This window comes from Amblyomma americanum, chromosome 11 (assembly GCF_052857255.1).
Source record: "Amblyomma americanum isolate KBUSLIRL-KWMA chromosome 11, ASM5285725v1, whole genome shotgun sequence".
Taxonomy (NCBI): Eukaryota; Metazoa; Arthropoda; class Arachnida; order Ixodida; family Ixodidae; genus Amblyomma; species Amblyomma americanum.
Window position 1 is genome coordinate 2,680,681 of NC_135507.1, and position 19,674 is coordinate 2,700,354.

General features: G+C 45.3%; 2 protein-coding genes across 9 annotated transcripts in view; both read right to left on the reverse strand.

Annotated features, from left to right (window-relative positions):
• Positions 1–19,674, reverse strand: part of scaf6 (SR-related CTD associated factor 6) — a 59,053-nt gene that overhangs the window by 35,455 nt on the left and 3,924 nt on the right. For 4 of the 8 annotated variants that reach the window (XM_077643494.1, XM_077643492.1, XM_077643496.1 and 1 more), the window contains exons 3-12: positions 18,902–19,089; positions 14,159–14,296; positions 10,900–10,976; positions 10,320–10,394; positions 10,014–10,158; positions 6,732–6,782; positions 5,432–5,470; positions 4,587–4,724; positions 3,899–4,150; positions 2,667–2,988 (exon numbers count right to left, since the gene is read on the reverse strand). In XM_077643494.1, the coding sequence (XP_077499620.1) occupies positions 2,667–2,988; positions 3,899–4,150; positions 4,587–4,724; positions 5,432–5,470; positions 6,732–6,782; positions 10,014–10,158; positions 10,320–10,394; positions 10,900–10,976; positions 14,159–14,296; positions 18,902–19,089 (1,425 nt within the window). The remainder of the gene's footprint in view (positions 1–2,666; positions 2,989–3,898; positions 4,151–4,586; positions 4,725–5,431; positions 5,471–6,731; positions 6,783–10,013; positions 10,159–10,319; positions 10,395–10,899; positions 10,977–14,158; positions 14,297–18,901; positions 19,090–19,674) is intronic. The other 4 variants (XM_077643495.1, XM_077643493.1, XM_077643498.1 and 1 more) reach the window with 1 other exon arrangement.
• LOC144110516 (uncharacterized) lies at positions 59–2,004 on the reverse strand. Its single transcript, XM_077643500.1, has one exon. It carries the CDS (start codon positions 1,899–1,901, stop codon positions 201–203), a length of 1,701 nt encoding a protein of 566 aa, XP_077499626.1. The 5' UTR covers positions 1,902–2,004; the 3' UTR covers positions 59–200.

The window sequence follows — 19,674 nt, forward strand, 5'->3', positions numbered from 1 at the left end:
CTCAACACTTCACAGAGCATACATTCAGCTTCCTATTGCAAAAAGAATTTCGGCTCTACATGCTTCGGGTGCAAAGATATCGAGGCCGCAAAACTGCTAGTAGTCAACAAATTATGTTTTGAGAAAAGTGCAAAAAACAAACAGAGAACAATTTAACCAATATTTACAAGTGCAACACACATATTTACAACACAGAATGGCTAGAAGCCCCCAGGGATGTAGTCCCTTTGCTTTCCATTGTCCAAGTGCCGCTTCTTGAAAGCACCTTGGACATTTTCAGCCGCAGCATGTTTCCGGGCAGACTTGTGTTCCCGACGCTCATCTTTTTCCGTCATCCTTTTACTGGCTTTTGCACTAGTATTGAGACCAAGTTCTCTCAAAATTATTTTAGATGTTCTCTCGCTGCCTGCATTGAAGCGCATTACTGCCTCGGCCACGGCAGCTTGTACAGTGTACAAAGATGCGTGGCGCTCCTTGGGTGCCAGGGCCCATATCAGAGAGTGCAGACTCTCGTTGCTATTCTGCGTCTTGCCCCTGTGGCAGCGCTCAAGGAGCTTCCTTTCTGATAACCGCTCGTAAATGGGAAGCAATGCCTTGCACACATGAGGTGGAAGGTTGTGGCGGTGCTTTGGTGCAGGCTCCCCTCGCGATGCCGCCGCATTGTGCTGGCACCAGGAGTTTGGCCCTGATGGGCACAAACTGTGATCTGACGTCTCATCATTAGAGGTAATATGACGGTATGTCGCCATCACAGCTTTGTGCATTGAGTCCACGTCCCCTTTATGAGACTTGAGTGCCCAAGCATAATAGGAGCTCAACTTGGTGATCATGCTTCCGGTTAGTTTACCCTTGCCTCCAAGGTTTTCTGTCCCTTTCTGCTTGGCAATCAAATTACGCAGGGCTGTCCCCATGCGCTTCTTGACGTGATTTATGCAGTCCTCCTTTTCCACTTTGACGTAGCCATATACATCTGCTTCTTGCAGTGCAAGGAAAGCACGGCTGTCGCCATCTGACAGCATAGTGGTGTAGCGAAGGCCATTCTTTTTGAGAGACCTCTCGAAAAGTATAAGGGCTGCTTCGACCTCCATTTCCCCCGCTTTTTTTTCTGTGTTTTTTTGGCAGAGGTGGTCAGCCCTCCAGGCTTGGTAGGATGGCTCATCAGGTTTCGGGCCTCGTTCGCAGCCGGCACAAAAATTGCAGAGCACAACATAGTCGAGCACAAGTCCGGTGAACAGTTCTATGACTGTGCCCACACCTATGTGAGATGTGTGGCCCCGTGTCATCCATGTGCCGTCATAAGAAACAGCGATGTTGCCGGGGTTTCCGAACCGCAATTCACTGTAAAGCTCCCGAACCGATCGCGCACAGTCAGCGGTCATTTCTTGGGCTGCTCGAGTTGCAGCGGGCGTCAACTTTTTTTTTATGTAATCTTGCCATGTTTTCGTATGAAGGCCGCGATGAGAAATATTCATTGTTGAAAAAATATCGTTCAGGGCCGTTTGCTGGTTTCCAGTGCTCTGCATTGCACGGGCAGCAAGCACATTCACTACGAAGGGGTTCACCTTCCTATCGGCACAGGCCCGCGGTGAGCTCCAAGAAGAGGAAGTGTCCCCGCAGTTCACGCACTTGAGAACAAGTTTAACGGCGAGCCCATATTCCCGCTCACCTTTTTCGACGCTAATATCACCGCCGCACGTACTGCACTTAGCGAGCCTTAGCAGATCGTTTAGCGACGCCAGGCTAACGATCGTGAAGCACGCCTCACCAAGCGGACGGTCCGCCGCGCTGCTGTCATCGCGAAAACAGTCAGACTTCCGCTTCGTTGCTGGAGTTGACGCGAGTTCTCCGAGTTTTTTCTTGGTTCTGATGACGTCTCGCTGCACATCTGAGGGCCGCAGCATCACAGTATCGTGGCGTATGCGGCCGCTGGCAGTAGCTGTCTCTCGGGCCGAGGAACGCGTTAGGCCTACTTCGACCTCGGTACTGTCGTCGACTCGATCGTTCGGCGCATAACTTCCGTCATTCTCAGCACAGACAGCTGGAGCAGGGGGTCTCTTGAGGTTATTAATCAAGGACTTCTTCCTCTTCTTGCCGAACTTCTGCCGCGAATGAAACTTGCGTGCTGATCCAGGCATCGCAGTGCGTTCTCGCCTCGGCTCGATACAAAGAAAGCGGCGCGTCTCCCCGCGGCTTGGCCGCGCAGAGCAGACGATGCCAGCCAGCTCCACCAATCGGAAGGCGACCTGCTGTCACGTGCGCCCAGGCAGCCAATAGGCTCGCGAAAGGCACCTTTTCTTTTTTGTTATTTGCTAGGCAACCAATGGACGAAAGGAAGCAGCAGTGGCGGGAAATTGAAGACGAAAGACGGCTCTTTCAAACGAGACCAAGATGGCTGCGGTGCCGCGCATGAAACGAGAGCTATGCGGCGCGGAACACAGCTGTTTCGGAGCCGATTTCAGCGCAAATTCGGGCGACGTAGATTATGTAAATTTATATTATGACTAAAATACTGATCTTAGAGGTGAAAAACTTGGCAGATAGGTAGATAGATAGCCGCCGATTTCGAAAATACCGGTTTCGAAAATTTGACTTTTTCGCGAATTTTTGGCCCGAAAGACCCGTGTCCCCCCTTAATAGCTATCACTGTCAAAGAAAAGCCCACCAACCTGGAATCATGTCCCTCGGCGGCATCTGGTCAGAGGGCATCATGTGCGGGAGTGGCGGTGGGCCATCTGTGTTCTGCATGGGTGCCTGTTGTGGTTGCGGCATGCCCATGCCGTTGTTAGCCATCACCATGCGGCCCATGCTTGATGTTTGACCCTGCTGCATCTGTTGGGAGTCTATTTCCTGGCCTCCACCAGCACTGCCACCACCACTGCTGCTGTTGTCCATCAGAGCGTCTGGCATCTGCGGCTCCTTCTCGCCACCGCTGCTACCTGGAGTGCCAGTCTCAGCATTGGCACCTTGTGAAACTTGGTCGGCAGACTCCTGCAATAAGCATAACTGTGTATTAACCACTGAGACAATGATTCTCAAAATGGATTCCGTGAAACCTTTGAGTTCTTGGAGCACTTAAATCCATACGCACCCCAACCAACCGCCTTTCTTTTACTCACCTTATTTTGGGAGTACAGTAAAAGCTGGTAAATTCAAACTCCAAGGGGAACAGAAAATCGTTACAATTATCGAATGGGCGCTAAAATGAACAGTCATTGCACCCCGCACGCGGGCAGAATCCGAAGCAGTCGCATCTAGACCCATTAACGTGAGCTAGGCGCTCTTACATGTTTGTGGCGGCCCTGGCGGGCGATTCTGAGAATTAAATTCATGCGGTTCTATTGGCAAATGAAATAAATTGATCGGCCAGTTATGTGCGAGAAACAAGTATTGGAATGCGTTCGCTTGAGCAGCAGGCTTTAGTGCTGGAATAAAGGAGGCTATTTATGCTCCAAAACATGTTTATTTACTGGGAAGGGTTGTCAAAATTAAAAGTAATCCGTAATGTGCATTTGTTTGTGTTTCTTCTGCCGAGACTCCATCAGCATCCCCTGCAGGCCAGCAGCCACTGTATCACCTCTTGTCCATCGTTCTTCGCGCCTCAATCTTCAGCTGGCCACCACGTAACACTTGGTTGAGGTGCTGGATAGTCATTTGACATCCTGATCCCGGAGCATCGGCGCCCTGCACCAGCCGTGGTGATCGGCCGTGTGTACCTGGTCCGCACCACTCAGCTTGTTCGAACTCCTATTCACTGAGTGACGACATTAAAAAGAGCGCAGCTCAGTACTTAATGAAAACATAGGAACCTGCTTACAGGAGACGTCACAGATCAAAACGCCTCTCCAATGTGTGTCTGTTACCCCACCCCGTGCCAAGGGGGAACACAGGCATCCCTCACCTGCAGGGCGCCCACTGGCTGCTGATGCTCACTGGCACTGCTGGTGGCAGTGGCAGCAGCCGTGTTTGCCGCCTGCGGTTGGGCCCCCGCTGTGCTAACGGCTGTCGTCGGCTGGGTGGCCAAGCTTGCACTGTTGACGGGCAATGCTTGCTGCACGGTTGGTACCATGGCTGCCTGTGGCATCATGGCTGGAGTGGGCAGTGCAGCCACGCCCGTCAAGCCCCCTTGGGCTGCCATTGTTGGGGGCAGCATCTGCAGAGTAGGGAACCAATTAAGGCATGCTTGTGGGGGCACTCCATCCAAGTTTGTAAAAACCTGTTCACTCTTTGTGGCTAAGCTGACATTTGTACGACGGCAAAAGGCGTGCTTGCTGTTGAGAACATTTAATTTTAATATGTAACATTACTTTTGCCCTGCCACGATTTAAACTCAAGATGCTGATTGTGCGTGATGGGAGTCATGTTCTCAACATGAATGCTGAATCTTTATGGAAAGTGGTAACAGTCATGAGTCACAAGCCACAAAAAATGCCAACTTAAATGCAGCCAGCCACTCATCCTGTAAATAGTAATGAGCTTAAGATCAGGAATTATAAAAAACGATCAGTATCAATGCTTCATCCTTCAGAATCAGTTTCTTTCTTGTACTGAACTGTTAACATTAATATTTGTGGTAGACAGACACTTACTCCAAACTGCAGTGCCTGCAGCCGTGATGTCAGGTGTGCCACAAAGTCCTGGTGCTGCTTTTGCAGCTGCGTGTACTTCGCCTGCACGGCGGCAGTCACCGACGTGATGACGGCAGCATGTTCTGTTATGAGGCTCGCCTGGGAGCCATAAGAAACAACAGCACTGAGCAGAGGGGGCAACAAAACAAACAACAAAAGCAGCCGTTCTCAGCAAAAGTAGATGATGCAAAACATGAATTTTCTTCGGTAAGCCTGTAGCTCATAACCATGTGACATTACTTTGTAGACCACGGCTAAGCCAAATCAAACTTCTGCAGCTATTTTTGTCGCTCAGTTGTCTAATTCATTTGGCTTTGATTAAACAGAATGCAGTTTAATGGCACTGCTAATAACCTTTCAGTGTGATCTTGACATACCCAAGGAGGGGCCTAATTTAAGTTTTCCAGTGAAGTTCATTAGAGTCTGTTAAATTTTGCTCACTGCAAACTGCAGAACAGCACCCACAAGCATTTCATGCCTCAAAAGAAACCTTAGGTTCCCACGCCTTAAGTGACGATTCAAGAATGCTCCTCTTTTGAAACTACAAGCAAGAATGTCGTGCACCAGTTGCCACCAGGTGCACTACAAAGGGCGAGTGCAGTGGAGGACACATATTAAAAAAGATGAAAACAGTGGTGGGTGAACAATATTGGTAGCTTTCCAGCAAAGCCTCAGCATGCATCGAAAGACAGACCTGACTGCCCCCCCCCCCCCCCAACCCCCCCAGTTTTCTGCCTGCTTTTGTACAACTACTCTCAAGAACTGTGAGCATACCAAAGCATTAAAAAATATCATGATCCACTTACCTGATAGTTTGCCAATGAAATGGCTGGGTTTTTGAGTTGCTGCAAAGAAGAAAAAGAAACTTGTGCAGGGTTATCCCTGATAGAAATGTTACACGCCCAGGCATACTACATAGCTCGCACATTAACCTACTATTCACTTCCAAAAACGCCAGTTCACCATCGTCGCCTTAAAATATTCCCTACAAATATGCATCAAGAAAACGCGCCACATGCTTGACTGCTAAATTTTGGATAGTAGTTTTCACGCAACATGACACTAGTTGCTCACTAGTTTCTAAAATATATTTCAGGACAAACTTCTTTTATGCCACTTCTTTGGAACACGACACAATGGCATCACGGACTGAAGTTTCAAGTGCTTTCGGAAATTGATGCGCTGCTTTTTGGAGATGAGGGGTATGCAGTCTGCAAATAGCCAAAACTTTTAGATGACACTGAAAGCAGTGAATGTGACTTTATCCACAAGGTGAGGATTAGGAATCAGACTTTGAGCCTGGCACTACCGATGCAGCTTGAGTCCCCTGGCTTTAAATCCAAAACCTTGCAGGAAAATATTCATCAGTGATATGTACTAATTCGCTGTTTACAACAGCTACATATTGTAACAAAAGGCAACTGAAAAAGAATGTGCTACACTGAGACGAAAGTTTATCGCGTCGAAAAGGTTGTTCACATGGCTGTCTTGCCCCGATTCAAAAGCCCTGGAAACTAGCTGAGTCTGGAGGCATGTCAATGGAATCATCTTGACCACCAAAACCTCCAAATCGCAGCATAGCGGAAAGAATTACGCAAATGTTTAGATTACAAAGCCCAGGTAAAAACAGCAAAAGCTCTTGCGAGTGCAACAAATGGCACTTCGCACTTCCCACCAATGAATGCTTCAAGATTTTTTGCAGAAAAGAGAAATTTTACTTGCTCTAAATTTGTGAATGTCTTGAAAGCCGAATAAAATAAAAATTCCTTGCATGCAACCTTTTCAGCGCTAGATATTGCAAATTCTCTCTAGCACCCAGATCTTGCTGTGCCCTGGCAGGTGGACCGCGAAAGCGAATGGGTTATCACAAATGCTAATGACATGGTTTAGTTGTTCAATTCATGAATGAAAATGCCACAACATCCCAATAACCTTCTTGTGCCAAAAGCTCATCCCTGTCAAATGTTGCAGTGTCAAACATCTATTTGCATTGCCTACGTGCTAGGCAAGGAAAGTTTGGGACACATCATGCATGTCATTACAGAGAATAATAAAAACACAGCCCTGATACAAGCATGGCATTAAATTATCAAAACGGATGCTTACCTCAAGAATTAACGGTGGAAAGTAGTTGTTGGTTTCCCAAAGCTTTAGCAACTGTAAAAAAAAAAAAAAGACTATTGGTGCAATCCATAAATCAAGCAGCATACTTCCAACAGCTTCAGGAAGTCCGAAGTAGCATACGTCTAACTGCTCTCTGATTACAGCAAAGCAAAGTCTCAGCGGTCATGGCTTCTAGGAGTAGCATTAACATTGCCATAACTGCTGCCTGTCATATGACCATGGTTGATGTGAATTTGCAAAATGCCCAGGCCACAGAGCACAGTGTACACCGGGCAAAATTTAGGATGCTCGAAACACTCTCCCGTGCCACTGTGGATGATACGAATTACGAATGCACGAGTCATGACAGCACCCTCAAGCACTGCCCACACGTCACCCACATCACTATTTCCAGTTGCGCAATACATACTCCGAATAGTGAGCGGTGGTTTGCACATGCTGACATCATGAGTGAGTGGTGGTTTGAGACTTGTACATTGCCGACGTCGCGATCACCATGAACAGGTCTGTGTAAATGTATTTCCAGTGCTTCTGCATATGGATTTTGTTAGCTTGGGATGATACAAGTATTTTTCGAGACACTGTGAAATTTGTATCATCAAGATTCTACTGCAGCAGGTTAGCAATCTGGTTATCGTGCATTTTGACCTTCATCCCTGAAGAAGGCAATAAAACAACTCGTGGATCATTTGTATTAGTGCACGATAGTGCTAAACAATGGTGTGTTCAATATTTTTAACCTAATACCATTGCATGATAAAGCAGCAGAGAACAAATGTAAACCCCTGAAATGCCATTTCTTGAGTATTCTTTGCTGCTTAGACTAAAAAAAAAATGTCAAGTAGAAATTTTGTGCCCCATGTGTTTCTAGCTATCTAGTGGTAACGTAAGCTACCCGAAGGATCCCTGAACAAGTACTTTTCCACAATAACGGTGCAGAAGGCTTCAAATGCACATTTCACTGCCGCGCATGAACCTACTGTCTGTACTCTGATCACACTGCAGTCTTGCATCGAGATGCTAATCAAAGCAGACACATTTAATCGTAAAAGATGCAGGAACACGCCACAACGGCGTGTGTGTGCTCTATAAATTACGTTGAAAAGGCAATAATCATGAGGTTTGTGAACAATGCGCATGGTTGCTACAGGTGATGACAAAAACATTGCAGCAGATCTGGTGCTATGGCGTGTGTTTGTTTTACAGCGACAATCGTTTATGGGATCCCACCCGAGTTGCTGTGCAACAGAAGCCCATTGTACTTGTTTCTTCTTGGCTTGCTGCACGAGCAGATCAGCACGAATTCAAGGCAAGCCAAGAGAAAAGCCACGCAAGAAGAAGAGAAAGTAGAAAAGAAAAAAAGGGTGAGAAAATAGAGACTGGACACCGTCATGAAGGCAACCTAACGTAACTTAACTAAGCCGTAGCCCCCCCCCCTTTTCATTTCTTTTGTGCTTCTTTTCTTTTCCCCTGTGTGACGGTGGCTTATATTCTGTCCACCTCACAATAAAACTGTCAGTTGTAAACAGTGCATGAACTACTCTCTCCCAGTGACCTTGACTGTTTGACAAAGGCTGCATGCTTGACTGTACCACTGAGTAATGGCACAATCAAGCATACAGCCTTTGCAGAACTATCCAAGTCACTGGAGTGATCAAAGTGGTCACCAGGGCAAGCTGATCTAAACAGCGAGGCTGGACTTCTTCCCTGCCACTTGCTTTTTAGAAACGCCAGTAGCATCATGCGAGCTCCACTGAATTCTTCCACAGCTCTTGTGATAACAATGAAAGAGCTGCTTGTTTTAAGAGAAACACTGCGATGTTTAACAGCCAAAATAATGGGGGGGAATCCCTCACACACACAACAGTGCTGCATAATAAGCTCGGCTTCAGAACAACATACTTAACCATTTTCATGTTTCATAACTAGGGGTTGGAAAAAAAAACGATAAAAGTATGCTGAATTCAATTTTCAAAATTCAGTTTTAACCAAAAAAAGGTCAACATTTGTAGCATGCAAAGCATAGCTAGTTGGTTGTTGAGGCCGAGCTGTATTACTACAGATAAGCAGTGCAGTTGTGCGATTTGAGGCACTGCTAAGCACCACTTCCTCGCAGCCTGCTAGCTAGTAGCACCATTTGTAGAGCAGTTTTCCATTGCTGCCCTCACAGCGCAGACCACGTAATGGCCTACCGGTACTCTTGCTCAACACTGCCCGATGGCCCAGTGGCAACCGTCAGCCTAGTCCTCGGACGTAAACTTCCACTTGCTTTTTTGTCTGCTGGCTATCTCATTTTAAGGGGGAAGGTAATCTTAGAAAAAATTTGATAATGCAGTCACAATAACGAAATATTCAAGAAACATGTATTTTTGCGTGCTGATTCCAAATATGCGATTCAATTTTGTGTAAAACAAGTAACTTGTGCACTTATACACTAATGTTAGGTAACTTTTTGCTGAGAGCTTTCGATAAATTTCACTGCAGGAAACTTGCTAGAACACATACCATTGACTAGTCTTGACATCACACTGTGCAATAAGGGCAAAATTATTGCCCTGCCTATCATAGAAGTTGAGTTACAGGGTTTTGAATTTGCCACTTCACAAGAGGGAAGCAGAACTTGTATTTGTGACAGTTTCAAAATCCTTTAACTCACCTTCCGCAACAGGCAGGATTATAATTTTACCCTTACTGCATAGCTTGTTGTCAAGAGATACCAATGGCATGCAATCTAGCAAGTTCCCTGCAGCAGAATTTCTTTCAAACTCATGGTAAAAAGTTACATAACATAATGCAAAGTGCACAAGGACTCGTTGCACATAAAATTAAATTATATATTTGGAATCAGCACGCAGAAATATACGTTCCTTTAAGATTTTTTAAATTGTGACTTCATTAATAAAAAATTATTTCTAAGAGCCTCTTCCCCCCTTAAGTTGCATTACTCTGCATCACGAGATACGGTCTAAGTGATTTCTGACTTACAGAATTGCCCCATTAAATCACCGAAAAAAGCCAGTAATGTATTCACTGAAAATAATATAGAAAATAAAAACCAGAAAGTGCAACACCTATTCATAACCTATGTCAAACTTGACACCACAATCCATAAGCTTGAAGACTCATAGCATACTTCATTGTCGTGCCCCCAACACAAACCTAGGGATAGACAGTGTACCCTTGCTCCACGCATGTTGGCAAGGGAGCATGGATGGTTGAGGAATGGGGGAAGGCGGGCATGAGACCTGTAGCAAACGCCCTCACTTTGGCAAGCTTTTGGCCCTTCTCCTCATCAACACCAATGCTGGTCGTGCAAAAGATTGGGACGACGACTTTGTCCAACGACTGCTTCAATCCATCAGCGTTCTTCCGCACGCTGCAAAAGAGGTCCAGGAGCATGACATTTTTCCTGCGCATGCAACGGACACCACCGAAAAAAGAGAAGGGGAGAGAAGGGCATTTTCCATTAAAAAACGATCCACAAACAACAAAAAAGAGGGATCGAGAATTAGCGAGTACAAAAAAGAGAGAGAGACAGACAGAGAGATTCCAGAGAACCGGCTAATTTACCAGTGGTGCAAGACATCATTGATCAAGTATACAATGTGCAGTTTCATGTCAAAAGGGGCGCCCGGCACGGTGATCCTGAGGAGAGAGACGGTGAAAAGCATTTAGAGAATGTGCCGCAATGATGCAAACATAATTTTGTAAGCAACTTTACGTGATCATGCGTTACACGCTAAGAGCAAAATGACACTCAAACCTACGCGCGCCAAACTGAAATCGCTTCACGGAGCTTGTACGTTTAGCCAAGTGATAAACTCTGTGCCATTAATGAAAACTGATGGTTACTCCAAGTCAGTCAACAAAGTACACGTCACAGAATCAAGCGAACAACACGTGTTTGTTCTTTCTCGCTTTATTCCAGCCAAAGGGCACATGAGGGAACGAAAAGAGTGCATGGCAAAAACTGTCAGCCGTTAAGAAAAGGAATGCGCTTTAAGTGCGATTGCGACATGGATCACTAGACAAATCAATAATAGGTGGCTACAACAAAGACAACAAAACACTTAATTCCAGAGTGCCACAGGTAGCTGGGGCACTTTTACCAAGGAAACAGAATATGCAAGGTGGTCTTAGCTTTGCTTACTTCTTGAGGAGATACTGGCATATTAGCTCATTACGTTGGGGGGTGGTTGAGTGAGAAAAAATCCAGCCCTTTCCGGCCTGTAAAGATGAAGGACTCATACCTTTGAGACAAGTGTGTATGGAAGAAATATGTATATAAATTTTCAAGAGTAAAAAAGCACAAGCACAAGTTCTACAGCTAAGAAAAGAAAAAAAAAGATCCTTTCGTATTTCCTTCAAAAGGGTTTGTCACGCCAAATTCATTGATGGCATTCACATGGTATAACAGATATTTTTTAGGTTATTAACTATTAAACTACTACTAAACTAAACTATTTGCACTGTTGCAAAATATAATAGAACTCCTGAAAAGATTCTTTCCTTTTTTGTTTAATTCTTGCTGTGAATATACACCTTAGCCTCTTCATTACAGAATTCATTATATTTTTAACGAAAATACAATCACAGGTAAATATTGGAAATTTCAACACCTGGTACAGCCGTTTCAAGGCAAATTGACTTTCATGTAGTTGAAGCAGTGAAATGTGTAATGATTTTAAAGCAGTGAAGTTTCAGCTAAAAGCTGCAAATGCAACGATTCCATTAAAATTATCTCTCTTTTAAAGCTAACACGACAGAGCAACAGGTGCCTTGGCATATCGCGACAGCAGACATGCTTTGATAGCTCTGTAAAGCTGTAGCAAGCTTACCACTCACAACAAAAAGGCAGCTAAATGTAAACAGTTAAACAATGCTACTAATAAAAAAAACACACTAAACAGCAGCACTCCCCCCCCAACAAAAAATAACGGATAGATAGAAAGCATTACAATTTGCAATGATTGTGCTAAATTACCTCCTTAATGCTAAAATGACCAAGAGATGCACTGATATACTTTGACTTCTCAGTCTAAACAAAAAAATATAAAAGTTTGCAGAATTCATTTTTTGGAATTTGGTTCTAACCAAGAAAGGTCAGTATTCTTGGCATGAAAGGCATATATAGTTGGCTGTTGAGTACGAGTTACACTAAGTCAAAGTTAAAAATTAACTATGGAGGGAAGCCAGGGGTGTGATGTGGCGGAAATATTGCTGGATAAGCCACACAGTTGTGTGATACGAGGAATTTCTCTGCTCGCTTACACACCTCTGCAGATCGGGAAGCACTATCTCCTGACCACCTGCTAGCTCAGCTTTGTTTGTTCACTATTATCACCAGCTTAGAGCAGTTGGTCGGTTAAATATGTTCATCAACTGCCTGTAGGACACTGACACAAAACCATGCATGGGCATCACGAAAAAGTACCACGTCCTGGCTACCGTCACAATAGGCCTCTCCTTGATGCTAACAACACAACAACAAAAGGGCGTTCCCAATGGACAAAATCGTCCACTTTTGTTTCTGAACTGATTTTTCTTGGGACAAGTGCTCCCCCTTCGCCTTTCTTCTCCCGATTACAGTTAAACCTGGATGTAACGAACCTCCATATAGCGAATTCCTCCAGGTAACGAAGGTTTTTAATTCCCCAACGCCGACCCCATTGAAGCATATGTATTTGAGACGTCCATGTAACGAACGCACAGCGGCGGTTGACCTTGATATAATGAACTCGCTAAGACGACCATCTGTTAGCTTGTACTGAATTACGAAATTTGGCAGAACAGCTTCACGACGATAAAGCACTAACTGACATGAGAGGAACGCCAACGATCGCAATGAGTGACCGCAGATGACTCAACGCCTCGAGCTCCGGCGCTGTCAGCGCATCTCCATTGCTTTCGCTTCTGGAACGCCATACCACATGGCACTAAGTTCATGCTCAAAAGCAGCGAAAAATGATAGGGCATAGCAAAAATTAAACGCAGTGCGCGCCCATCGCCGCCGCGTGGTATGCTACTTGGGCGTCGGAAGTGGGGACGGCAGCGAGCGATAGCGACTCAAGGCGAAGAGTCCGCACAGCGGCGGGTAGAGAGAGAGAGAGGGAACATGAGGAAAGTAGCGGAAAGAAGCATGTGCCTCCGCAGCCTGTACTGCGGTGGCACTACCGCGCGCTCTCCTCTAGCTCGACCAGTGCACCCGCCTCTCCCACTCTCCCTACCCCACTCGTAGCGGCGTTGCGGGAGCCGTGGCGGCGGAGAAGGGAGCAGCTGCTCCGGCTGCCGTGCTATCAGCGCGGTCGCGGAATGTTTCTCCGTGTTTATGAGTAATGGTGTTTTTTCTGTAAACATTTTTAAGGTGATTTCACCTACATTTATTTCTAATTTTGGTTTCCGTTCTGCATTGTCCTTTCGGGTCTTCTTGCAAAAACTGCATGTAACGAAAACCTGGATGTAACAAAAGATCCCGGACTTTTTTTCAACTTTGTTATATCCAGGTTTAACTGTATAGCTCCCTCGGTATGCGTTAGCTTTTGTCCATCAGACTTGAATCATGCGCTCCGATGACGTAGGCAGGAACAGGTCTACTGATTTGCACTTCTATCTCTGCCATCTACATGCAGACCATGTTTCCAGGTTTAACTGTATAGCCCCTTCGGTATGCGTCAGCTTTTGTCCATCAGACTTGAATCACGCGCTCCGATGACGTAGGCAGGGACAGGTCTACTGATTGGCACTTCTATCTCTGCCATCTACATGCAGACCACGTTATGCTCGCCCTCTCGCTCAACCCACCACAACAACCCAATAATAGTAAGCCAATCTAGTTCTTATAAGTAAAACTTGTCTCTGCCGGCTGTCTGATTTAAACAGCGTTACCTTTTCAATGACAATAGCAATTCCTTGTACAAGCAAAGCTCTAAGTACTTACAGTTTCCACATTAATTAGTGGTAATAAACTGTTCATGCTGTCAAAAATGCAGAGACAGACTCTAAGTGTCTTTTAACCGCAGAGGATTGCCAAGTTAAATCACCAAAAAGAAACGAAACTTGCATTCTGAAAAAAATATCGAAAATAGACTGCCGAATATTTTAAAAATAAAAACCGAAAAGTCCAATCCCTAATGTCGTACCCTACTAGTAGCAAGACATCAATTGCTCTGAAATGTTGCAATAATCTTATTGCCTGCATCCCGAAAGGCATTTAAGAGTTAAAGGCTAAAAGATGCTGCGACAAGAAACAGCTGAAAGCAGTTGCAGGAACCAATAATGAATGTTTCAATTCTGCAGGCACTCTCACAACAAAGAGAATGCCTTGCCAGAAAGCACAGCAACTAAGATGCAATTACAGCTCCCGACACTTTCTGACCGCCGAAAAGATGGCCACGGTATGGAGGGCTCACCGAGATGGCATCTTTGGTGCAAGACTCAATGATAGGCTGAAGGATCTTATCCAATTCTGCGACTTCTACGTCGCAGCTCTTTGCCTGAGCCATCAGCTTGTCATCCTGGGCCTTTCGTATGGCCTCGTCTAACTGCACCTGAAATGGGAACCAACAAGGCCGAATAATTGCAAGCCTGCCTCATCGGCAATAGTGTGCGCTTAGTGGGGATGGCTTTGGTCCCACTGAAATAGTCATGGCGCTAAGCACTGCTGCAATGTAACTACCTTGCACCACTGCTAAAGTGCTACTAAGAAGCCCGTGCGATGCTGGTAATCACCAAGCAACCAATAGCTATCCAAGCTCCTCCTATCTTAATCTCAAAAAATTCCTGAGGGCACTTAAGTCTGCTGCTTATTTGCGGGAATGTGAAGGCATGGAACTTTCTAGAACGTGGGTTTTTTTCCACGACAGCAGTATGCGTCGTATTTTATGAATTTATTTTATTTTTATTTTCATTCATTGTTAATGTTTTCTGCTTTTTATTTAGTTTTAGTTTTATTTCATTTGATTTAGTTTTGATTACGTCATTTGATTAACAGGTAAGGCGGAAACTTCCTGCACACGGACACTTCCGGCAGACTCATGAGGCAAGTAAGGCGTTCGCCTTGAAGGACTATAGACACCAAATTTTTTCTTGCGTGTTTCCTTCTTTCAAACGATGCCTTAGACATTCGTATACAACGAGCACCCTGTGGTATTCGTGCACAACCGCTAATTTACAATTGAATTTCTTCTTGATGCTGTTTCGGTTTTGTCAGTCAAACGACGACTGTGACGTCAAGTTGATGTTTTGTTCACATAACTCACTAGAAAAACTAATATAATTGCTGACAGGTCATCTTTTGTCATTCCAGGTCTTGAAAGAGGCTGGATTAAATGTCGCAGTGAATTAAAACTACATATCAGTGATTATATTGCAATTTTTCTAGTGGATCACGTGACCAAAACATCAACTTGAAGTCACAGTCGTCGTTCGGTCGATGAAACCGAAACAGCATCAGAGAAGAAATTCAATCATAAATTATTTAGCAGCTGTAGGCAAATACCACCCAGTAATTCATGTATTCTAATGTCTAACGCATCATTTGACAGAAGAAAACAACAATAAAATAAGGTGTCTATAGTCCTTTAATAAAAGAGAGCTGCTTGCAGACATGGTGTACTGCGTCCAACATGTGCTAATTTTTACATTTTTAAAAAGCCTTGGGGGCCCTCTTAACAACATTTTTAAGGAAGAAAATGCCTAGCATTTAGGCTGGCGGCTATGGTGTCTACAATGAATGCCTCAAGTTCCTCTTGCGATTTTCCCGCCAAAACTACGCTTGGAACCTGTTCCATGGCTCATATATGGTATGCATGAGTCATGATCTTCTAGAACGTTCAGGCACCTTCCATTGGACCATCCAACCCACTAATCCACTCCCTTGCTCGGGCCTACTTCAAAGCTTCTGAAGGACGCCTTCAGAATTTCGTGGAGTGGGCCAACTGCCAAATTTTGGGGGCCCTCAGGCCTTCAAATTTGGCGGTGCCCTATAACCGGTTGGTCCACCAGTGGTCACGTGGTGTTGATGACATCACAACCCTCTCAAAAGCATTCACAGATCGCTGGGAGTCTTCCCACCACCACTCTTGGCACAGAGATGCAGCAATGTGCCATTGCCCGTGAGGTGGCTGTTTCAAGAACAGCCAGCAGTGGAGATTGCTCTTCCTAAGACTCATGCGCAGCCCCACACTGCGAAACGGCATCGGGTGCGCGTGGGACAAAAGCATTACTAGTTTTTCTTAGAGACACGGGTTTGGTGGACACTCTTTGACAATCACGTGTGTGTGTAAGTGCGTGAGTGTTAACTATGCTTGACTACACCATTCATCCTTTCTTTTTCCCTTTTCCACACTCCTCTTCTCTAATCATCTTCTCTTCTGTCACCCTCACCTGGAGTAGCATGCCAGGCCGACAACCAGGCAGATCTCTCCTATTTCATTAAAGTCTCTCTCCTCTTCCGCACTGCGAACTGACAGTGGGCAGTTTGCCACCTGCTATGGTGGGCAGGCTGTGATGATGTCACAAGGTCAGGTGACATCTCTCATTGTAATGCATCTTTCAAACAATCAGGAGATTTTGTGACAGAGAGGCCGGAAATCTTTTGTGAGACAACAACCTAAATGCTGTCGCATTAAAAGCAGCTCAGCAAAGTTGCATCACCTGTAGTGGTTTGCCGGCATACACTGGTCTTTTTAATGCAACAGCATAAGGTGAAAACTGTCCGGCAGCAGCATCTGTGTTAAGTGGTGTTTAGGGGGATTTCCCCTCTCCACTTGTAGGGGAGGAGAGGAAGAAAAGAATGACTCATTAAAAATCAAAATGACCAAGAAGAAAGCGACAGACAACAGCCAGATAGAGAACTATCTGAGCAAGAATGAGGGTTGCAGGAGCTACTCCTTCTCGCATTGCTTGGGAAGAGCAACCTGGGTCCCCATCAGTGACTGCGTCTGAAACTGCCACCTGCCGGCGCAGTGGCACATCAATGGTAGTGGTATAAGTACTCACCGCGATCTAATAATGTGACATATTTTATGCAGTTGCACAGTCAGAAATGGGATAGAATTGCAATTAGAATATATTAGGGAGTAATAGACTCAGAATTGGAAAATATTTGTCGGGACACATATGGTCCACCTTAAGGGTATGATGCAATGCGATAGCATTAATGGGTCCATTCAAGCAGCCTGGGGTCTTCCTTGCACACCACATCACAGACACGGACACCATTCTTACTTTCACCATCACATAATGCTTTGATACATCTTCCCGTGCAAGTACTCCAGTCTCCGAGTTGCAACTTTCAAAGTCAACAAGGTTTCACTTTCACCTTAAGCCAGGTTTCACACGCCTGACGCCATACCACGTGACTGGCCACAGCTGGAGCCAAGCTCTGCGTACGTGGCTCGCCTCGCCACTGTGCCAAGCCTCCCCTGTGCAACTTGACACAACCACGTGATTAGCTGCATATAGCACGCGCCTCGTCGCATTCGCTTCAGTCGGAGCTGTTGGGGGCTCAACTCTGCGAAGCAATGGAGGCCGGTCTTTTGCTGTCTCATTGGGTATAACTGAGTTAGCCATTTTTTGCCTACGCTCTGCCTACATGGCCATATACGCTGAACTGGTCATTCTCTACTTTACATCCATAGATCGCTGGGAGTCCTCATACCACTCTTGGTGCAGTGATGAAGCAGTTAAGCAATGCACCACTGCCACGGCAGGTGGATGCTTCAAACACAGCCCCTGATGGGTCTTGTGAGACCAAGGTTGCTCTTCCCTAGCTCCCACAGGGTATGCACAGTGCCCCAATAAGCAGGTGGCCACTGCATTCAATTTATCTGAATTAATTTCATTGCTACTTGCCAAGAGAAGGCAGGTTGCTAACAGCCTAATGGCACCGAGGCAGGTGGCCCACCTGGTTTTCTCAACACACCAGCACCAACCCAGGGTTCTCCGCTAAACTGAACCCTTAGTGCTATCACATTCATAAAATGGCGACTAGGCATCAACCCAATTCATCCCCTCTAAATTTATTCAAGATGGGTTTTGAGCAAGGTTTCGTTTATTTTGTATTATTACTACGCTACATTTTTATAAAATATTAATGAATTCACTGTTGGGTTCTTCCAAGAGTAACGCACCCCCAGCGACGATTTTTTTTTTTTACAATATTACGGACCAAACAAAAAAGTTACAACTTGTGAAAGAAAGATGAAAGAGAGAGAAGAATGCAATTATTCTGCTTTCAGCGGAAAGGCTGTGGATAGGCAATGATGTGCACTCCTTATACTTGATGTGATGTAGCGAACATGGCAAGAAAAAAAAAAAGCTCTAGAAAGTTATAGAAGGCAGAACCACGCAAGCATAGGGCTGCCTGCACTCAAAGATGCATCCAGTCCTCTCCAGAGTTGCACGCATGAAGCTAGCGCCGAGCGACTCCCTACCCTACCCCCCATCGGAGAAACGGGTGGCTGGGGTTGCTCCGTGCACCTCACCTCACAAGGAAAACACTGCATAAAATGAAAGTACAAGCTTCTAGAAAGGTAAGATAGATGGCCAGATCGCCCCAAGCACACCAGCTTTGCGTTCAAGCACTTATTTTTGAACGCTGGACATAGCAGTATGAGAAACTAATTGAATGCCGAAACCACAAATTTCACAGCAAGTTTTGATGTGAAATTCTGACCAGGCCCTCATATCAACACTGACGGTACATTACACTTGCAATTCCCTTTTAAAAAAATTTCAATAGGCAGTCCACAGACTGTCCATGGATTGTCTACAGACTATATGACGCAAAGCACAACACAGATCTTCATTCCAAGCATGATGGGGAAGGAAAAAGGCATAATGAGCCTGATGCAGCGCATCCCCCCAAGCGCACTTGATCAGCAACACAGTGATATATATAATATACATAGTGGTATAACATGCAAAATTTTGCCCATACAAATATTACATCCCCTTTGCATTCCCAATGACTAGTGAATGACAAGTGGTCAGTTTTTCAGTCAGCAGAAACTGCTTGGATTCTGATCACCGTTTCCCCAAAACGTGAACCACAAAGGCAGATTACATTTACTCTTGATGCCAAATGCGCACACATGAGCCTGCTGTAAGGAGAGCATTTACAAAGAAGGCCTTTCATGCTCCAAACTTACCTGTTGCTGCTGCAAAAGGACTTGGTGCTGAGCGGCCAGGTTCAGCTCACTCTGCCGAATCTGCTCCTGAATCTCCTGCATCTGCTGCTGGAGTTGAGCAAGAGCCACATTGGATGTTGCCTGCCACGGCACAGGACCAGGTGGCGCTCCAGTCGCCACCGGTGGGACATCGTCTTTTGCCTTCATCGCTGCAAGGCATGGCAGGAGAGTACAATGAATGTGCCGAGACTTGTACAGTGGTAAAGTGTAACAATGCCCCTTTTCCTTGAGTTTGTGACTGGGCACAATTCCACAAAGTGACCAAACTATTAAAGCACTTTGTCTGCAACTGAATGCTCCGGAAAGAAAAGCAAGGCTTCGCTCACAGATCCAGTGCGACAATCCCCCATGTCAGTAAGTAAAAGCTAAAATTAGAGACGAAAAGAGCCATCGCTGTAGCCAGGCACACCCTAGTTGTAGCCAACTATGCTTTCAAATGTGAGATGCTCTATGATAACATGTCAAGTTTTTTAACTGAGTACCAATATTATATGCAGCAGCTGAGATTAGAGGAGTACAAGCTATTTCTTCGGTATGATGCATAAAAATTTAGCAAATATGCATCGCCATGCAGAACTCAATGCCTCCACTCGGCAAATGCTTCAGTTTCGACAGGCGAACAGTGGCAGTAAAACACAAGACGAGTGACACCACGTTAGACAAATATACTGCTGCAGTATACTTACTGATTATCGCTTTGCCATTAGTAATTCAAAGTCTAGCACTAGTCTGCT